General features: G+C 41.0%; 1 protein-coding gene across 2 annotated transcripts in view; it reads left to right on the top strand.

Moving 5' to 3' along the window:
- The window catches only part of RNF123 (ring finger protein 123), a 144139-nt gene that overhangs the window by 631 nt on the left and 126149 nt on the right, over nt 1-17359 (top strand). For both annotated transcript variants that reach the window (XM_015407416.1, XM_015407417.1), the window contains exons 2-8: nt 3501-3618; nt 4744-4828; nt 6884-6963; nt 7787-7884; nt 14253-14307; nt 14633-14718; nt 15422-15508. In XM_015407416.1, the coding sequence (XP_015262902.1) occupies nt 3537-3618; nt 4744-4828; nt 6884-6963; nt 7787-7884; nt 14253-14307; nt 14633-14718; nt 15422-15508 (573 nt within the window). In that variant the 5' untranslated portion in view covers nt 3501-3536. The remainder of the gene's footprint in view (nt 1-3500; nt 3619-4743; nt 4829-6883; nt 6964-7786; nt 7885-14252; nt 14308-14632; nt 14719-15421; nt 15509-17359) is intronic.

Genomic DNA, 17359 nt, shown 5'->3' with positions numbered 1-17359 from the left:
GGTGCGCGGGGGGGGGGGGGGGGGGGGAGCAAAGTGGGGGGGGGGGGGGGAGGAGCGCCTTGAGGGCTTCTCGTAGCCCTCCGCGTGAGGGAGACGCTCTCAGAGGGCAGCCCCAGAGTGACTGCTGCAGCGACACCAATCACTGGTCAGGTCTCTGTCCTTGGCGAGAGTTTATCAAGAGGCCTTTTGCAGGGAGCGGCCAGTGGCTCCTGTCTTCTAGATTGCTGCTGCTCTTTCTGATTATTCCAAATCGTCCACTCTGCTACTGGCGAGTAGTCGTATTCCCTTCTTTCAGTACTCGTTGCAGAGAGTTGACATTACTATTATTCTGGAGCCCCGCTGTTGGGGTGGTAGTGTAATTCAATCCCGCCGCCCCCCATCATAATAGATTCTCAGCGCGATCCTAACCATGCTTATTCGGAAGGCGATTTAATGGGTTTTAAGTTCTAATACATATGTTTGTGCATTCAGCTTTGTAATCTTAGCGTAAGGTTATTTTTTCGGAAGTGCTATTGGTGTCAGTGGGACATACATTAAGTAAAGGTGCATAGGATGGGTCTGTTAAGAGTCTCTTCTCAACACTAGAGCAGACTAGGGAATCCCTTCACAGAAGAGGCTGCAGTGAACAGGTCTAACTGTGACACAGGGCTGTTAAGGGACAGAGACTTAAGTGGCTAAAAAACCTCTATGGTAAACCTGTGAGAAACCAGAAATATATCAGTAGAAAAGAGCAAAAGTCCAGTAGCACCTTAAAGACTAATAAAATTTGTGGCAGGATATGAGCTTTCGTGAGTCACTGCTCAAGTGACTAACGAAGCTCATACCCTGCCACATTTTTTTTAGTCTTTAAGGTGCTACTGAACTCTTGCTCTTTTCTACTGCCACTGACAGACTAACATGGCTACCTATCTTGATCTGTCTCCAGTTGCATCATGGACAGTATTATTCTACACAGAGGTGGAAGCATTGTGTCTGTATACAGCAGCTTTTTATAGGATGCAATCTTATACACAGTAAGCTGCACTGGATACAGTGGGACCCCAAGCAGATGTGCATAGGATTGAGCTCTCAGGCTCCTTGTCCTGTGTACCTAAATGCATGCCTCCTCAGAATATCCAGATCTGATAGTGGGAATTGTCTAGACGATGTTCACCTAAATTTATTGTTTAGAGCCAAAAAGGACTTTTAATTGTTTTCATGACCTCTTTTTGTATTCTTTTTAGTAAATAAATGACAGGCATATTGCCCTTTACAGATGCACATGTTGCCCTTTACAGATGGCACATAATTAAAATCTGCCACTCAAGATTATGTAAAAATTAGGACAAATTTCATTGAGACTCAAGGTGGATTACAGAATTAGAAAACAATATAAAAAGGCCCATATAATATATGTAACAACAAGTAATGCAATAACTCTGCATTACAAAACTAGAAAGGAGTGGGATAAAGACCATATAATAAATCGAAGAAACAATGCAGTATTTTTTAAAAGCTGCTTAAAAATTCCCTCAAACATTAAACCTTTATGGAAAAATGCTCTCCTGAACACTTCTGTATGCTGAATTTACAGGCAACATTTCCTCAGGTGGCCATCATCTAGAGTTGCCAACTGGCCAGGAGAAAAATGTCCAGTCCTTTTACTAGACGTTTAAATTGATGTTATTTACCTCTGTGCCATGAAAGGCTTCAACTGCCCATTTCCACACACTGAAGCTTTATTAAAGGGAAAGGACATTTTTCTGCAGGCCAGTTGGCAACCCTGCCATAAATATATGAAGACTTGTTTTGCCACCTACAAAAATTACATTTTCCTGTTATTAAAGAAGAAAAATCACAAGTCTGAAATTAGGATGGTTTTCACAAATGTTAGCTCAGACATTTCAGATTACAGAGCCTTGTAGTTCAGGCTTTAAGCTAGCTACTCATCTGGTGTGTGTGTACACCACTGTCTCATTTGCAACAGTTGGTTCGTTTTTTTATTATTGAGCCATGAACACTCTTCAGTAGGTTGCTGTATTGCTTAGAAATGACCCTGTTGTAGCTATATTATAGCTTTGGGATATTTAGAAATAATTCCTCCTTGTAGTAAATTTAAATGGTTTCAAATAACATTTGGGGGTGGTGGATGTGGACCACTGTAAGAACACCCGATTTTGTAAATCTGACTCTGTGAATGAAAGCAATATTGCCTGTTTTATCTTTGTTTTTGCATTATGATTCACACACCTAGCCTATGAACACACATTTGCTAATGTTCTAAACGTTATTGTTAAGGTTTTGTTGTATAGTGTGAAGGACGGTATTGTCTGCTGATGTTTTCACTTTACTTAGAGGCAGAAAAAAACTTTATCTAATGTAGTGTGGCAGATGGATATGGCACCCTTGACAGTGATGTCCTTGATAAGATACTGTATATGTTTCCTTATAAAGGAAGATTTTGTGTATGAATAGTAGTGATGTTGGGGACATAGAGTAGCTATTGCTCCTAAGTTCCTGCTTCAGTTGTATAGTGAATGCAACAGAGTACATGACTAGGGGTCCAAGGTAGAGTGCAGAGAAATTGGGGGGGGAGCTGACCGCACCTTGTGCACCAGGGAATTCTATAGTGGGGCATAGAATGGATATACTACTGATTGTTAGACTGCTTGTTAAGGATGCCTCTCTCCTGTATGTGCCCTTATACAGTATTTGCCCTTATACAGTGTATCTTCATCATACATTGAATTTCCTTTTAAGACTTAAATTCACTTTTTTGTGTGAAATCCTCCGGATGTTGTGCTTGATTCGTACAGAAAGCTTACAGCTGCTGTTGGAACCGTTACTCTGAACTCCAGAAAGTAATGAATATCTATTGACAAACAGAAGTCTCCCATAAAACACAACATCAGTCATATCATTCTCCTGTGGCCTGTTTGGATACAAATGTATTAACTTTTGTTTTTTATACAACTAGTCTGTACAGACATTGTTGTATTTTATATGTTTTGTTTTATGGGGACTCGAGCTTGTCAATCAATATTCATTACTGTCTGAAGTTAATTACATATTCTGTTTATGCTTGCTCCTCTCTCTCTTCCTCCTCTCCCCAGGGGTTATACTTAGTCTCTTTGTGTCTTCCCTTGTTTTAAAACCATTATTTTGAATGGGGTTAAACTGTTTTCCTAGGTGTGTGACTTTTAGCCTGCAATGAACTTTTCAGCCATTGTTGTTGCCAGGTTCCTAGTTTTGTTATAATCTTTTGAAATTCTGCTACTCTTGGAACCATCCTATACCTTGTTTTTTATGCTTATGTTTTTCCTGGTGGCAGGTCCTTAGAGGCAAAAAATTCCATGCAGCTGCATAAAGACTTCTAGTCCCAGGAAAATGCAAATTATTTATAGGGTTGTTTTGCTACATTTCTTCAGCATTGTGGAGGTTTTGATGGATCTTTGCATCCTTTCTTTCTTGCAAAAGTTTTCATTTTCAGACAAACATTAATTATTATTTTTTTGTTTCAGCTTTGGGGTTAGTGGCCATTCACACTGACCTGAATTATGACATCAAGAGGTGCTGGCACATCTTTTTCTCGGAAGAACTACAGACTAAGCACAGAGCCTGAAAAGTCCAAGGCTGTAGGTAAGAGTACCATGCCTGTATATTGGGGGAGGGGATGGTATAGAGGGAAAATTATGACAGAAACTAGTTGATGATACAGAAGTCCAAGTATATAATGTCTGCCTGCTCACTATTATCCACCTACTTAACACAAATTTAAAAGTAAAAATGAGCGCTAAAAGCTGAGAAGGACTTCACATAGCAAAAGCTGTGCTGATTCTTACCCCTGTACAGCTTGTTCAGAAGGTAGAAAAATCATTCTGTAGTAGAAAAATGTTTAGATGAATCCATCCTTGGATATTTTAGCTCAGAATTGTTTATTAGCATAAAGAAACAGTAAACATCCTCATTTGTTGACTTGTTCTTTACCACGGATTGTAGTTCTTTCTGGCCTCAAATTGATGGGACCTTGATTAGAACTGCTGTTAGGTATGATAATAAAAACAGGGGTAGTGATGAAGTGCAAGCATGCTGATTAAACTCTAAAATGCCCATTGGTTTTCTGGGTATTTTATGACAGACTTCTCGTGTTGCAGCTCTTTTAGTTTTTTTGTTTGTTTTAAGTTTGGTTTGTCAGTTATTGTCCTTGTGCTGCTGGCTGCTTGATTGAAGTGTGGGTGTTCAAAGAGTAGCACAGGCAAGGAAAGAGAAGAAGGACAGACCAAACTGATCTGCCATTTCAGGCAAAATGCTGCAACACCTCCTGCCGAGTAACTGAAGAGTATGTGCAGACAGCAACCATGAGGGCTGGGATGCATTAATGTGCTACTTGAATACTTCATGTGGTGCATTGCTGTATCCCTTCTTAAACAAATGTACTTTCTCAGAAAGGAACTTGCAAAGGGGCAAGATCCACAATGTAGCAACCATTTGCTGCATATGCCAGGATACCTGATGAAGAGACACACTTAGAGATGAATGCTGTAATCCTAGAAGCTCAGTTTAACCAATATTCAAGGACATTTCTTAGGGTTGGTTTGCAAATAATTTATTGTGACATGACTTTTTATTAACTGTTTGCTAAACTGTACATTGCTGCTAATTAAATACTGAGATGACATATTGAGCTCTTTTCTCACCTGGCAGAAGTGAAAGTAGTATGATTTTATGCCTGATAGCTTATTGCTGATTTGCTATTTGCCATAGGAATAGTGAACAGCAAACTTCTGAATGATTATCTGCACCGTATTTTCCCCAGTGCTGATGGGATTCAGCCAGCTGCTGCACACAGGTACTGAACTCCTGAGTTGCCAAACGGCAAGCAAAGCTGTATCCATGCTGATGTTGCTGATGAGTGCATCTTTAGCAGTGTTACTTGGGAGCAAAACAGAATCATAATGCTGACGTTAGGCAAAACAAAGAGTTCATTGTATTGTGAAAGCTTTTTGTGTGATGTTTGTGTGGCTTTTTAGACAACACGCAACGATTTTCATTTTGAAGGTGTGTGCAAGTGTGTGTGTGTGTGTGAGAGAGAGAGAGCGAGAGAGAGAGCGAGAGAGAGAGAGAGCGCAGTGATGGTGACCCAATGTGTGTGTGGTAAATCTATATCTCATAGAAATGACCAATAGAAATACAAGCTGAACTTTTTGGAAATATTCACAATTAATTTCAATGAATGTAATTGTCATGAAGTTACAGACCTAATCAGATGATGGCAGACAAATTTTCAGTGTCTAGTACATTGCATACAACGATGCAATGTCATTAGTTTTCACTACTGTAAGATAAAACCTATTTTGTATTATTGTTATTTTAAATTGTGTATTGTCACTTAATATATAATCCTGATGAAATTAAAAATAAAGCCTGATAGGAAACCATTTTTAAATTTTATTTTTCCATTATACATTAAAGCACATTACATCCCCATACCTCAGAATATGACCTTTTAATACTGAGCAAAAGTTCCTTTCATTTTTATCCCTGGGAGGGCTCACCTGCTCGGGGTGGTAGCAGTGCCATAGAACAGTTTGAGACACATGTGAGGGTTTCTCTTGAAGAACGCCTGTTGTATATTTGTATTTAACAAGCTGCTAGGGTCAAATTCCGTCCGCTATATACTTAGCTTCTGAACTCACAACTGAGTTGTCAGTGCTAAAAATAACTTTCATCCCCTTTTGCTTTTGGTGAGCAGAGGTTACCAAGAGGAGGAGGAGACGGAAGGAGTGCTTTTTTTCTTCCTTGTCTACCAGAACATATTTTCTTACTTCCAGAATGATTTTTTTTTGGTGTATGCCATTGGATTTTTACTTTTATTTTTCTTAGTTTCCAAATATTCAGCTCCTAGTTAATTTGTCTGATTCCTTAAAATCACAGAAATTACTGGGCTGAAAAGGAAGGTGTTTAGTGTAATATCCAGTTTCTGTTGGATTCAAGCTTTACCATGACCAGGACAATTTGTGATTCACTAAGATGAATATAACCTCTCACCATATATGTTCCTAGGCCCACAAGTTGTGCAGGCCTGGCTTACCACCTCAGTTCAGTGGGAAGTCAGACAGAAATCTTGGTCCCTGGGGCTTCGGTAGTCCATTCTATACAATATGCAAACTAGAAGGAAGTACTTGCCAAATAATTAATGAAGTGGATCCAGCTACCCTGCTCACCAAAGTTTGAAGCCTAAGGAGCTCTCCAACAGAAGAGCCACTTAAGTTCAAGGAAGGCTGCTAGGCTAGAGGAGGTGTTCAGATATTGCTGAGCAGAGTGGCTTGGATCCATCCCAAAGTGCTCACTTTAGAAAAAGCTTTGAGCTCAGTAGCATGGTATAAGGTCAAGAGGTGTGCGAAGTAGCATAAAGTATCTTTAAGAATTAGCTTGGACAGCATGTATAAGCTGTTCTTATCCATGCTATATCTTAGTTTCTGACTTTGTTTATTAATTACATTCAGACAGCTATCTCCTTGGGCACATTTGTATATTTGAAAAGTAGGGTCACCAACCTTCAGGAGGGACCTGGGGATCTCCAGGAATTGCCACTGATCCCAGACTGTAGAGATCAGTTCCCCTGGAGAAAGTGGCAGCTTTGGAGGGCAGACTGTATGGCACTATACCATGCAGAAATCAGTTCCCCTCCCCAAACTCTGCCCTTTCCAGGCACCATCCACAAATCTCCAGGGATTTCCCAACAGGGACCTGGCAACCCTATTGAAAAGGCCACATAGAATTCAAGTTGGCAATGTAGAAGGGACAATGTTGAAGTATTTGGGGAATATTCATTTACAATCTTTGCAGATCTTTCCTTGGTGACTGATACGTAATATCTAAAGAATATTCTTTCTATTCCTAGAAAGCACTTGTCGTTCCAAAATTTACAGGAACACATAGAACGACTGCTAGCAGAGAATGCCAGCTCTGAAGATGGTCAAGGTAAGTATTAGTAGAGAGTCTGCTCATATTAGTGTTGCCAGGGAGAGAGAATTGTGTGAGAATTCTCCCATCAGTCTGGTTCAGCTCTTGATGCTATACCTGGGCACTTAAGTGCTGTTCTGCAGCAGATTAGTTTTAGCAGTGACACTTCCATTGGGAAAGAAGGGGGCACCTCTCCCTGTTGAATTGATTAAATGTATGAGGGGTAGCTTCTCAAACAGATTTTATGTGGGTGAAATATAGTCTGTCCTTTCCTCTGAAATCTGCCATGTGTGTGTATATATATATATATATAAAATCTTCTCTTAATGTGACATAAATAATAAAAGGCATTACATTTCCTCTAAGGAGCATTCATAAGGGTTCTTCACTTACTCCTGCATGTCTTCCTTCCCTAGACATCTTTTGCTCATAAGGCCATCAGTCCCCTTTGAGATTCCTGAAATATCCCCTTAAGTACAACACAGTCTAGATTTGTAAATAGTTTCCGAGGGTAGCTGTGTTAGTTAGAGGTGTAAATAATAGATCTGTAAATGTTTTTGCTCCTTTTTTTGGTGTCTGGACATAACTGCATGCTGTAGTTTTATTAGAATCTTTTGGGATATATTGGATATATTTTCTAGATACCTTGTGAGACTTTATTGTCGGGCTAGGAAACATTGTGTTGTGTCCCTCTGTGCTTCCTTTTTTTCTGAGCAAGATAATGTCTTGGTTTGTTTCTCTCTATTTTTGTTTGTTTTGTATACAACTGTGGATCACTATATTGATGATGCTATTATTTTGCAAGCCTTTCTCATTGCTATTCCTGCACTTTTCATTTCAGATCAGGTGATAGAAGGCAGACTCGGTCCCTCTGTTGTAGTATTGGATCATACAAGTGGTTTTGAGGGACTTCTACTTGTGGATGATGACCTACTTGGGGTGAGTTTAAAGCTGGGGTTGCCAACAGCCTGGAGAGAAAAAATATCCTGTTCCTTTAACCAAGGATTAATGGGATGTTGTTATATCAAGTGAAGTTATTTACCTCTGTACCACGAAGAGCTTCAAGTGCCCATTTCTACACATTCAGCCTCTGTTAAATGGGCAAGGTTTTTCTCCAGGTTGTTGACAACACTAGTGAATGTACTAGTCCTGGCATACTTAAAGGCTGCTGAAAGTTTAAGTTGGTGCTACTGTGTTCCTCTCTGTTTGTCCCCACTTTTTGCTTTTTGGACTGATGCAGAGGTAACATTGGTTAGTCCTGGAAACATGCATTTCCTTTTCCCAGCCACCATTTGGGGCAAATTCCTCTTAACCATGGTTAAAAAGTTTGTCAGTGTGGATAAGAACTGTAAGAATAATAAGCATTCCCCATTCAGTTTGAAGTGAATTTAAGATTTTAATACTACGCATGATTAATGATGCTAGAGAACTTACTTGCCCGTGAATGGGAATGGCATTTTACTTCTTATTTCAAAAAATATGAAACAAAGCAAGCCTTGTTGGAAAATCTTAACTCAATTTTGAAAAGGTTCAAAGGGGAGGAGAAGCTTCCTGTCATATCATCTGTGGTGTTAAAAATTAAAGCCAGCATTTTGAATTGGGCCTGGAAGTAAACTGGAAGCCAGTGTTGCTGTTTCTGAAATGGTGAGATATTAACATACTAACTCACCTCCATCCATAACTGGGCTTCTCCCAGATGTTCCATGTAGAGAACCTAACGAAGCCCTGAGAAACTCCATGGGGAACAACTATAGGCTCCCTGTGTTTTTTAAATTAATTTATTTATTTATACTTTCGATTTCTTATACCGCTCTAATCCCGAAGGTACTCTGAGTAGTTTACATTGCAAATTACCAATTCTAACTAGGGGCACATAGTATTGGGGGAGGTGAATACCTATCAGGCACCCTGCCGGTTCTTTATTGATCTCCCAGCGGATCTTCTCTCCTTTTGATCTGCGCAGTAGGTGTGTTGCCATCTGGACCCTACCCTCCATTAATTATTTGCAGAATAATTTAGTTCAAAGGTTAATTTGATAATATATTGTAAATTTATTATAATGAGCTAAGATAGTTTGAGAATCGTATAAACATTATCAAGATATGAAGATAAAGGGTGCAAGTGAAGTTTTGTTTTTAATGATTTTGGTGGTGGTGTTAAATTATAAAATTCTTTCTTCAATATAACCAAAAAAAAAGAAAAGGGAAATTCCACAATGCACTGCCCTAATTTCTCAGCCTAGAAAGACAGTGGCCAGGCACCAACAGGGCCAAGTCACTATTTCAGAAACTGGCTAGGATGCTTACATGAAAGCTTGCAAGTTCCTGAGGAGCAGGTGAAATCCTGTAGGATCTAGTAGCTTCCAGGAAGACCCTCACCTCTTCAAAGGTTCTGGGAAATCAGTTCCACCTTCACTAGTTAATTATTTGTCCCTAAAAAGGCAGCTTTCTAGTCTATAGAGCTGTTGCCTTCCTGTACAGAACACAAAAGCAGTCATATGACCTGCTACATATATTGGACTTTACAGACATACACACAGGGACAGCTCTGTATTTTAACAAGATGGTCTTGGCGTGGATGCTGAAGCCCCTCCCAAAACAAAAAGCTAAGGGAGTCTCCAACACCAGTCTTGAGACTACTTCCTATGTGCTCAGTCATGGAATCTGTAAGACAGTTGTGGGTGGTATATCATCAGAATCCTTAGTTTGTACCAAGTGCATGTTTTTAGGACTGTGTCAAAAAAGATCTCCCCTGCCCAACCTGAGCTGAAACCCTTTTCGCCAAGAGGCTGGCTAGCTGGAAACTACAAAAGGTGATAAAGGCACTTGTGCACCTTTAACCTGGGTAGGGTACCACCAGTCCACCTCTGTCCCTCCAGTCAGGAGCCAGAGGACAAATTCCTGACCTTACTGGGATTAACTAGGGAGTCCTCCCTGTGAAGTTGACTCACAGCAGGAAACCCTCAAAGTTACTATAGTGAACCACCAGTCTTAGGCACTAGATTTCTTATTGCAGCTGCAGAGACAAGGAACCAGTCTGGTGAATGAAATATATTTTCATTAAGGTGTAAAAGGTATTATTAAAAGGTGCTAAATTACTTAAAATATTGTGAGGAAGAAGACAATAAAACTTGATATTAAAACAGTACCTAGACACTTTAAAAACATTGGTTCTCAAAAGGCAAGATGTTACCCATTCAATGTTCTGGGTCCAAAGTGTACTCCTTCTCCAGAGTCCCAAAAGCCAGGCTGTTTGGCTTCAGCAGCAAAGTTCAAGATGGCCCAAAGTGATGCCACATGTTGGCATACCATACAAACACCATCAAGCCTACTGAATAGGTTTTCAAGGCAGGTAATTTATCGTTTGAATCCTAGATTGATGCTAGGCCTCTGCACCAATCAGGTTTCAAGCAATGTCCTATAGATACAAGTAGGCCAATCAGTGAAATGATGATTTCATTAGTCTCTGATCATGTCATAAGAGCAAGTAGTGCGATCTGCAGCTTCCCACCACCCTGCCTCTCACAAGACTTAAGTGAGCTGGAATGTTAATTGGGAAGCCAAGGCTGGAGAGAAGAACACATTATCTTTGCAGGTGCAAGGACGTTCTGTAGAGACTTTGGAGACTTAGAGACAACAATTTTAACAAAGGCAGGCTGCAGCCAGACTGAACTGAACTGTTAAAGCAGAACTCCATTTTGAGTGAACCAAAGTTCTTGACAGGCTGTCTCCTAAATATATTAACCATGGTTAACACAGAGCTAGCGTTATGTCTGAACTGGCTCTTGGTGTTTATAGAAGATATGTTAGAATGCAGCTTTCATTCCTGATAAGTATGTCATTCTGTCAGGTATTATTACAACCCGCTTTGCTACTGCTGTAGTATTATTTTCTGATAAGCCTTCCAGTACCTGTAATTCTGACACTTCTTGCTTCTTGTTTGTATTTTGCTACTCACTCTTGTGTTATGCCACTTGTATGAAACTTCAGCTGATGTATCTGGAGTGTTCTCTTTAATTCTGCACTGCCTTATATCCTTTATTGCTTTCAGTCTGAGCTGTTTTTTGAAGACTGTTCTTGTTAGTTAGAGTCCTTTTCCCAGCTCACACAGAGAATTCATTTCTGCCTCTCGTACAGCAGAGCTGCAACGGTGAATGTGTGTATGTTTTTCTTGCTACTACAGCTCACTTATTGGGCTTGATTCTCATGAGAGAAAGGGAAGACAGAAGTGTCTTTGCCTTGAGTTTACCAGCAGCTACTGTTACTAATCCAGGCACTCAGATATCTACAGCAGGGGTCTCCAGCTTGGTTCCTGTAGGTGCACCCACTGACTGGGTCTGCTGAGAGCCATCAGGGGCACCTGGTCAAAGATTCCATCTGGATCCTGGACCGCTGAGAGAGGGGGACTAGGGGGACAAAATTTGAGGGCCCCAAGTCAGCTGGAGGGCCCCTGAAGCCAGCATCATATTGTATTCACTGAATGTAATTTTTTTAAAAATTCCTAGTGCAGTTCTGACTGCATCCAGTCACTAAGGGCATAGGAAAGGCAGAGCCTTTTTGCAAAGTTTACTGTGAGGCTGAGGGAGATCATTTGGAGATCAGATCCTGCTAAACCCATCAGCCAAGCCACCGCTGGAGCAAGGCAAGACCAGCCAGGACAAGCTAGTCATTGCCAGGATTCAGACTTTTTACAGGGGCATTCTCTATGGTTTCCCTCTTTCTTTAGTTTCACCCAACTCCTGCACAGCCAGATCTTGCAAAGGGGCAGTCCTGTTACAGTGTGGAAACAATCCCACCAAAACCCCCCACACCTTTCATAGTCTTTTCCTACATTTCCCTGTTTGCCACACTTTTCTTTCTTTGATTTGCTCTCTGCCTTTCATGATCTGCCATTCGTCTATCCCCACTTCTAATCCCCCCCCCAAAAAAAAAGTAGCTTAGAACATTCTCTCCATTTTATTTTGCAGTCTGAACTCTTCGGTCTATCCTGCTTGGCAACTTAGAACGTATTTAATAGTACTATAGCAGCAAACCTTTGTTAATATTATGAACACATCGGTGTGTGTGTGTGTTAAATATTTTCCCATAATCGATCAAAGTAGTAAAAGCATGCGTCCCCTCTCTCCACCCTTTATATGCATAATAATAAAATATTAATCTGCCTTAGTGGTAACAAATGAGGAGCGGAAGTTAGAATATCTATTTACTCTTATTTATATCCTGCCTTTCTTCCCAAAGGGGAACCGAAGTGGCTTACATCATTCTCGTCTCCTCCGTTTTATCCTCACAACAACCCTGTAAAGTCGGTTAGGCTGAGAGTGTGTGATGGGCCCAAGGTCACCCAGTAAGCTTCCATAGCAGAGTAGGGATTTGAACCAGGGTTTCCCAGATCCTAGTCCAAAACTTTAACCATTACACAGGCTTAGTTCCCACTGCAAATAGCATGGGGTGTGTGGAGATAACCTGGAACAGGATATTCCAGTTCATTTCGTTTTTGGCCTAGAACTCTCATGATCATCCTGAAGTTGATGGCCAATTTTGAGATTCCTCGTTTTATTTTCTAATAAGCTATACCTGCCACAAATGGACAGACAGATGGACATGTTTTTATATTATATATAAGATCCTGCTAAACCCATCAGCCAAGCCATCGCTGGAGCAAGGCAAGACTAGCCAGGACAAGCTACTCATTGCCAGGATGCGGATCACCACGGGCCCCCCTGGACAAAGATTCCATCTCCCCCCCCCAATGACCCTGATCCAAACTAAATATCAGAACAAAACAAATAACTTTGCTGGCTCTTACCACACATTTATAATAAATATATATATTTGCTGGCTCTTACCACACATTTATAATAAATATATAAATATATATTTATTTTATATAACAAATAACTTTTATTTTATATAACAAATAACTTTGCTGGCTATTACCACACATTTATAATAAATATATATCAGGGTCATGGGGGGGGGGGGAGATGGAATCTTTGTCCAGGGGGCCCGTGGTGATCCGCATCCTGGCAATGAGTAGCTTGTCCTGGCTAGTCTTGCCTTGCTCCAGCGATGGCTTGGCTGATGGGTTTAGCAGGATCTGATCACCAAATGGTTTCCCTCAGCCTCACAGTAAACTTTGCAGAAAGGCTCTGCCTTCCCTGTGCCCTTAGTGCCTTGCAGTCAGAACTGCATTAGGAATTTTTAAAAAAACATTTGGTGAATACAGTATGATGCTGGCTTCAGGGGCCCTCCAGCTGACTCCCCCCCCAATTTTGTCCCCCCCCCAGGCTCCTCTCTCTGCAGCCCTACCACTAACATCTTTCCTGTTGCCTACCAAGTTTTTTAGAAAGTGGGTGGGGCCAAGTGGAGCTCTTGCCCAGCAGGGTTTCATTGGCCATTGGCAATTTGATTGTGCAGATTAAAGTAATGTTGTGTCAGTGGTAGCTGCCACCAAAGGGTTGGTTTTATTCTGTCTCTCACTCCTCTTTCCAAGTGGATTTTTAAAAAATTACCCCTCTTCTCCCCTGCACTTAGACTTCCTCTGTGTGTGTCCCTAGTGGCCATTTTGTGATTGGCTCTGCCTCCTGTGGCAGCCGTTTTGTGTGTGCACCCACCACCCTGTGTCAGAATCATATTGGTGTCCACGGGCTCAAAAGCATTGGGGTACCCTGGTTTATGGCACCCTTAAAAACAGATGGTATGCTTGTCTGCTTATAGAGTACTTTTGCCCCGTGAGTGTTCCTGTCATAAACATCATGTACTTTTCCAGTGCATTGTCCCATCTGTGCTTTGGACTCATTTCTTATTCCTTCTGGCATTGTCTTCTTGACTATACTGTTTCTGGCAAGTCCTTAGGTGCACACTTTTGTGTGGCCCATCTGTTCTTGCAGGTGGCATTCAGCAGACTCTTAATCCTTGCTGATTCCCAACCTGTCCACATGGCTGGTGGGAGTGAATACAGGACCAGCAAGAATTGTGCCATCTGCACAGGCATCTTTTCTGATCTTGGCATGGTGTTTGACTTGAGAGCAACAGAAATGGGAAGCTACTTTGCTGACATGCTGTTTCTATTGTTCCTGTGTGCAAGTTGTTTGCAGACGTCTTAATTTCTTTTTTTTGCTCAATCCAGTTATAAAATAATAGATGTGAGCAAGCCACTGGTGATGCACTTATATGTTTGGAAGTGACCTGATAAATTTTCTAACTTGTCTTCTCTGTTTATGTCCATGCAAAGCAGAGTGGAGGCAGTTAAATGGAAGAATTTTTATTCATGGCGTGACAGTCCTCTTTCTCTTTTTCTAAAATCAGGTGATTGGGCATAGTAACTTCGGTTCTATCAGAGCCACTACCTGCGTGTATAAAGGTTAGTACTAGAAAAGAGCTGGACCTGACTATACTTTTGGTTCAAGCATGGAAATGTTTTTAGCAAGAACATAACAGTCTGAGAGATGAATGTAATGAGAGTGAGACTTAAAGAAATCCCTGATTTGCTTTTGGAGCCACAATTATTGGGATGGGGGAGGGGGATTAGATACAACATGTAAGAACCTGGAGCAGGATTAATGGACTGACTACTCTGGATGCTATAATTCTAGGGTTAATCTAGCTTTCTATGTTGTTTGAGAATCAGCGTACATTTGTATAATACAGTTGTGTGACTGACACATTTCTGCTGTCTTTTCTTTTAGGAAAATGGATCTATGAGGTGCTGATTTCATCCCAAGGTCTCATGCAGATTGGCTGGTGCACTCTCAATTGTCGATTCAATCAAGAGGTAACATAACAGCATTACACAAGTCTGGGGTGCTTTGAACACATAATCTTGAATTCTCTTGTATATTAATGTGCAGGACTGGATTGATCTTCTGTGTTGTGAATTTCTTTGCATATATGAACACTGGAAGGATCATATTTTGTAATCTGCTTTTTGCAGAAGTTTATTGAAGGCTAGAATGGGAAGGTTATAATTTCTTCCGATTATGTTAGATACGGGCTATGTCCAATTGTGTTTACTTAGATTTTCAGTTGTGGACTGTTGTCTGATATATTCCATTGCCCCCATATGAGTGATCCAGCGACTTCTGAAGTCTCTCTTCAGACTATGTTTGTTACTGCTTCTTGGCCTGAGTCTAACAGTGATAGATGGAACAAAAGGAAACAGTACCATAAAGACACGTTTGAGAAACAAAAACACAAGAGTTGGTACAGTGTTCCAATATTAAGTTAACTGGTGTGTGAATGAGCTGTAGATATTCCATGTTACTTATCCATAGGAATGTATTAAAGTATCACCTGAAACTTATTCAAAGTCTTGCCTCTTTCTGTCAGGGAAATGCTGCTTAAGAGACCAACTGAAAAATCATGCCCCTGAGAATGTAACAGTCTGTACTTCATGCTCTCTCTTCTATTTCTCCTTTAATTAATTGTCGTTCAAGTAGATTTGATTACAGTGTATTCTTGGCTCTCTTTTTATGTAGGAAGGCGTTGGAGATACTCCAGATTCATATGCCTATGATGGGAACCGAGTACGCAAATGGAATGTAACTACAACCAACTATGGTAAAGTAAGTGCCTGCCTGCAATGTTTTTCTTGTTTTTGAAACAAACTTGATGCATGTTCTGTCTGCCCTTGCAAAAATTATTTGGCTCAGTTTAAGAATTGCTGGCTGACCTGATAAGCTCTTCTAAAGGTTGTGCTGGACAATTGTAATATGCTGATAAGGCCTTAGAATCATGTTTAAAAGCAGAAATGAGTCAAAATCTGACTAGATTGTGAAGTTGCTAAATTTGACTTAGCCACTTTAATGCATGGCTATCACATGGCAACTTGTTCTCCATGCAACATATTAACCTTTATTCCAGTTAATGACATTTGAACATTTTTTTGGCGTGACTTGAACATGCCTGGACCTCTTTGGCATTTCTCTAGTTATAGCATTTTTAGTTTGGCTTTCTCCAGAAGGGCTACAGCTGGTTGCAATGTTATTTAAAACCAATATGAAACAGTGACAAAAACAGAACAATATCTATAAGCAAGCACAGGAAGATTTTCTCAGCTTTACCTCCAAAAAACAATCACATAAAGAGTAAGAATGGCTTTCTTAATTATTTAAGTTTGCAAAGCCTCCAAACGATGAGGAATGCCAGGGGCTTCCTGACATCCTCAGGGAGGCTGTTCCACCGAACAGGAACCATCACTGAAAACTCTATGGGACACTGCTCTGACCTGTCTGCAAAATGGCATCCCACCTGGGCTCTCACAGTGCCATCCTATGCAGAGACGTGCCCCTCTAAGTCTGTTGAAATCAATGGGCTTATAAGGGTGTAACGGCTCAGGATTGCACTGCCAGGTTCCCATCGAACTAGGCATAGCTAATTCTGATTGGATGATAGCATATTCATCATTAGTCAGCAATAAGTGGTGTTCTTAAGTTAGGGCTAGGCATACCTGATTAGGTTGCAGATTGTATTTTCAGCATTGCTGTATAAAACTGCTTCTCCACTGTACAAATAAATATTTGCACCCCCCCCATACATGAAGCGTTTTTTTTAATATTGGTGTATAAGATGAAATGAGTGCTGCCCTATAGTAGCTTGGATCTTTAAGATTCCACAGGATTCTTCATACTGAAAACTGAAAGCAGCTAGCCAAACCTGTTGGATAGGGCGGGATATAAATCCCAAAAATAAATAAATAAATAAATAAAACACCGAAGAAGTCCTGTAGCATGCTTTAAAAAAATAATAATCCAGTGTCTAACTCTAATGTTGCTTAATTCCTGTTTCCCCCCAATTAATATTGTAATCATCCTGCATCCGGCTTCCGGTCGAGCTAAGATGGAGGACTGACGCACTTTCGCGATTGTGCGAAGTGAGCGACGGCCGCTTTTGACAGCTTGGGCAGTTTTTAGCCCAACGCATCGCTCCCCAGCGAGGGGGGGGACAAGCAGGCAGCAGTGCCTAAGAGGGAGTGTGAGGTTGGCGTGATTCAGCTCCTGAAGGAGCCGTTTCAGGCTTTGATCTCCTCCCCCGAAGAAGGCAAGTGCCGAGCAACTCTGCAGCGGCCGATCGAGCCGGATTACCGGCTTAAGCTCTCTACCAGCCGACCTCTTGAAGATGGGCAACAACAGTAAGTGAAAAGAAGCAATGCGAAACCCGATTTGATCGTGCTAGATAGCAATAAACGTGCCGCTTACCTGGACTGTGATAAGATAAAAATTGAAACAAGCGGTTGAGCGGGAAAAGATCAAACATTCCCAGAAATCCGATTCCGGCAAAGAAAATAGTTGATTGAAGGCTTTAAAATAGTGAAAAAGAACATTGTTTAACATTCCTGCGGTGGGAACTGAGATATGCGCGCAGCCGAAAAACCGAAACTGACGAATTGTATCGCGGGAAGAGCAGGCCGGTGTAAC

Source organism: Gekko japonicus, unplaced genomic scaffold, assembly GCF_001447785.1.
Source record: "Gekko japonicus isolate JY-2015 unplaced genomic scaffold, Gekko_japonicus_V1.1 scaffold298, whole genome shotgun sequence".
Taxonomy (NCBI): domain Eukaryota; kingdom Metazoa; phylum Chordata; class Lepidosauria; order Squamata; family Gekkonidae; genus Gekko; species Gekko japonicus.
The sequence above is the reverse complement of the archived record's forward strand: the minus strand, read 5'-3'. Positions and strand labels throughout refer to the sequence as shown.